At 51.7% G+C, this 4,495-nt stretch overlaps 1 protein-coding gene across 1 annotated transcript; it reads left to right on the plus strand.

Moving 5' to 3' along the window:
• Positions 1-587: 587 nt before the first annotated feature.
• Positions 588-3,250, plus strand: PtrM4_112690 (ComEC, membrane metal-binding protein; the record flags this gene model as incomplete). Its single annotated transcript, XM_066108013.1, has 5 exons — positions 588-827; positions 865-922; positions 1,023-1,738; positions 2,123-2,468; positions 2,850-3,250. 5 exons carry the CDS (start codon positions 588-590, stop codon positions 3,248-3,250), a joined length of 1,761 nt encoding a protein of 586 aa, XP_065961198.1.
• Between the last annotated feature and the right edge of the window lie 1,245 nt (positions 3,251-4,495).

Below are 4,495 nucleotides of genomic sequence, written 5' to 3' on the forward strand. Positions count from 1 at the left end.
TTCTTCTTTCTTTTCTAACATCTCTTTTTAATATTATTGAAACATAATCTCTTATATCTTTTTTATTTATATCTTCTTCTTATGACTCTACTTTTATATAAACTTAATCTTTTCTTCTATCTTCTTATTAATGTATTCCTAATAACTTGCTCTGTCTTCTACTACAATCCTAATCCTTAAATCCTACTTAATTCTATGCTTGATTTCTTTCTTAAACACTATCTAATATATACTACAAACTATACCTGTTTTACCTACCTCATCTATCGATTATGAATCTCACCAACTTTATACTCTCTCTTTTCGAATCTTTCTTTTCTTTGCTTTATACCTGCATACTTATTTTTAACATAAATAACTCTTCTTTAAACTTTTGCTCTTACTATACCCTTACTGTGCTTATTACTCTTACTACTGTTACTATCTTTGCCTCTATTATAATTACTCTTGCTTCTACCACGGCTACGGCTGCTATTCTTGTAACTTTTCCTTCTATCGCGACTATCACTCTTACTGTCTATTCAATTACGGTTACGGGTTCTACTATTGCAACTCCCGCTGTTCCTGCCGTCCTTGCTGCTTTTAACATGCTCGTTATTACTCCTACGGCTACTACTACACCTGTGTTTACTGCCGCTTCTACAAATATCGCCACTGCGGCCCCTACGCTTCCTATTCTTGCTATCCACTCCGTCCTTGCTGCTCTCGCCATTCCAGCTGCTCCTGCTGTCCTCGCTGCTCCTGCTCTCGCTAATTACGCTCCTACTATTTCCGCCCTTACTGCTCTTACTCCTGCAGCTTTTACTCTTAATGCGCCTACTCCTACGGTTACTGCTCTTATTGCTGCTACTCTTAATGCTCTAGCTCTCACTGCTATTGCTCTCGCTACTCTCGCTATTCTTGCTACTACTACTGTCCTGCTGTCGCCAACCTCGCTTCTATCGCTATCCTTACTGCGACCACTCTCCCTGCTCCTATTATTTTCGCTGCTTGTAACACCCTCGTTGCTGCCGCCTTTAAAGCTCCTACCCTTGCTACTCCTGCTATTCTTACTGCTCCTGCTCCTACGGCTCTTACTTCTACGTCCTGCTCTTGCTACTCTTACTCCTACCGCTCTTACTCCTCCGCATTCCGCAATCCTCCCTATTACTGCTTCTGCTCTCGCCACTTCCTCTATCTCTACTATCCCCGTCTTCTTGCTGCTCTCGCTTTCCCCGCTGTTCCCGCTGTCTCTACTGCTCTCTTCTGCCCCTTACCTCCTACGCCTCCTCCACCTGCGGTAACTGCGGTTTCGGCGGCCGCTACCGCTCCTCTTGTCGCTGCTCTTACTACCCTCGCTACTTTCGCTTTCCTTGCTGCTCTTAATATCTTCGCTATCAATCCTACGGCTTCTGTTCTCGCTGCTCCTGATACTCTTACTATCTCTACTGTCCTTACTTTGTCCCTTGTCCTTGTAACTTGCACTGCTCTTAATATTCTTATTACTACTCCTACTACCCCTGCACCTGTTGCCGCTTCTGCCCCTGCTATCCTTGCTGCTTATAATATCCTTACTTCTACCTCTTACCTCTTACAGCTTATATACACCTCCGGCTACTGCTATTGCTACTGCTACTCTCCTACTTTCGCTATCCTCGCTACTCTTACTGTCCTTACTATCCTCGCTGTTCTTACTATCCTCGCTGTCCTCATTATCCTCGCTGCTTCCGCTGTCCTTACAATCCTCGCTGTCCTCGTTGTCCTCGCTGCTTCGCTGTCCTTACAATCCTCGCTGTCCTCGTTGTCCTCGCTGCTTCCGCTGTCCTTACAATCCTCGCTGTCCTCGTTGTCCTCGCTGCTTCCGCTGTCCTTTCTACCCTTACTGCCTTACTATCCTCGCTGTTCCCGCTGTCCTTGCAATCGCTACAATTAACTTAATAGTTAATTCCCTTGCCGTTCGCCCCTTTCTTGCGCTGCCCTTGTTGCTCTTACTGTCCTCGCAATCATCGCAATCACCTTAATTACCTTAATTGCCTCTATCCTCGCGGCTACACATCCTGCTCTTACTGCTCTTGCTACTCTTACTTCTATCGCGCCTGCGGCTCCTGCTTTCCTACTCTCGCTATCCTCGCTTCTCTCACAGCTGATCCCGCTATCCCTACTATCCCCGCCGTCCTCGCTGCTCTCGCTGCTATCGATATCCTCGCTTCTGCTCCTCACTCCCCACCGCTCCTACTACGCCTGCGGCCGCTATAACTACTTCTGCCCTGCTCTTGCTTTCCCTACTGCTCTCGCTGTCCCTGCTGTCCCCCACTGCTCGCGCTACTCTCGCTGCTTCTCACTTCCTACCGCTGCTACGGCTTCTACAACTCCTTTCGCCGCTGCGGCTCCTGCTCTCGCTGTCCTTACCGTCGTCGCTGCTCTCGCTACTCGCTCTGTTCTCGTTACTCTCGCTATATGCGCGGCTCTCGATGCTCTCGCTGCCAACGGTACCTATCATGTCGCTGCTCTTATTTCTCTCGCTCTCTCGCTCCCTACGCTCTCGCTACTTGCCATCTCGTTGCTCTCGCCTGCCTCGCCTGCCTCGCTCTCGCTACTTGCCATCTCGTTGCTCTCGCCTGCCTCGCCTGCCTCGCTCTCGTTGCTCTTGCCGCTCTTGCTGCTCTCGCTCTTGCTGCTCTCGCTATCGGAGCTACTCTCGCCGTCGTCACGACCCTCGCTTTTCCTCCCTGCTCAAGCTGCTATTACTGCTTTCGCTACCTGCCATCAAGTTGCCCTCGCTGTCCTCGCCATCCTCGCCATCCTCGCCATCCTCGCCATCCTCGCCGTCGTCGCTGCCCTCGCTATCGCCACTATCGCCACTGTTGCAGCTATTGCTCTCGCTACCAACGCTGCCTGCGCTCTTACTGCTCTCGCCGCTCTCGTTACCTTCTCTGCCCTCGTCTTTGTCGTTGCTCTCATTGCTCTCGCTGTTGCCGCTGCTTTCGCTACCTCTAATATCTTTACTACCCTCGCCTTCGTCACTACTCTCGCTGCTCTCGCCTTGATCACTGCTCTCGCTGCCCTCGCCTTCGTCGCTACTCTTACTGCTGCTACTATCGTCACTGTTGCTGCTATCTCTCTTGCTGCTAACCCTGCCTACGCTCTCGCTGATCTTGCTGCTCTTGCCTTTATCGCTGCTTACACTATCCGACCTACTCGAGCTGTTGGAGCTACCCTCGTCAACGTTACAACTCTCTATATTTCCTCTACTCGCCTATTAATCTTGTAATCCAACAAAACTCTCCTGCTAAGTTATTGCTCTCAACCGTCTCTAACAATCGCTTTTTTCCTAAAAACTCAAACAACGTCGGCCCTGCTCCTGAATTACTAACCCCGAACTCCTCTAACCGCGCCGTCCATCGGTTTCCTACCTCGCTCCGCCCTAATGCTATACTTAATAACCCGCCTATTAATACCCCTCTATACTGGCAATCCCCGTCTTGGACTCTCTGATATCGCCCAAAACTATTCCTTTCCCACCGATTGCATATCTCCTGCGGCACTCCACACCAAAAACAGCCCGAATAACGCTCAAACTTAATTGTCTCTTCCATCCTCTTAATCGACTCCTTGATCCGCTGGCTCTCCTGTCGCCAACATTGCCGTACGTCGTGTGCGCTCGATCCTTGCCCTACCGCCTCGCATAACCCACACCGGTTTATCCATTGCGCCAGCTGCCTACGCAGCCACTCGACGTCGGCGAACTCCTGCTGCCGCTGCTGTATCAATCTCTGTCGCGGGCCGCCTTGCTCTCGTTGCTGCTGATTAAACGCCTGCCGCGCCTCTTCTTGCTCCCTCTCCAATGTCTCCGCCTCTTCTTCGTTGCTGCTGCCGCCCTCGGCCACCTCCACCACCTCCATCTCCTCCACCTCCTCCACCTCCTCCACCTCCTCCATCTCTTCCATCTCCTCCTCCATCTCCTCCTCCATCTCCTCCTCCATCTCCTCCTCCATCTCCTCCTCCTCCATCTCCTCCCCGTCGGCTCTCATGCATACGTCACACCTCTCCTCTCCCTCCTCGCACCGAGCTCGCTCGGCCTCGCGCCTGTCTAAATACCCGTCCAACATTACCCGTCTACATGTCGCCGCCTCGTCTATGCCTTCGACGTATGCTCGCACCAACCGCTGCTCCGCCTCCCCCTGCTTGTCATCCGCCGCTCGCTGCTCGCCGTCCTGCACCATCATGATGGCCTCGCTCCGCTCCCCGTCTCGCCCGGCTCGCCCGCTCTCCTGCGCGTAATCCAACACGCTAAACGGCCAATCCATGTGGACAATGCACCGGATATCGGGCACGTCCACTCCCATGCCCAACGCGCTGGTTGCCACAATCACCCGCTGCTTGCCGCCCATGAACTCCTCCAACATGCTTGCCTTGCCAACCGCGTGGTGATGATACGCATGGCACTTGAGCTTCTCGGCTAACCCCTTGACCTTTGGCACTGAGTTGCCGTACACTACAATCTTGCCGCTCTTAT

The sequence above is a fragment of the Pyrenophora tritici-repentis genome, chromosome 6 (assembly GCF_003171515.1).
Source record: "Pyrenophora tritici-repentis strain M4 chromosome 6, whole genome shotgun sequence".
Lineage (NCBI taxonomy): Eukaryota > Fungi > Ascomycota > Dothideomycetes > Pleosporales > Pleosporaceae > Pyrenophora > Pyrenophora tritici-repentis.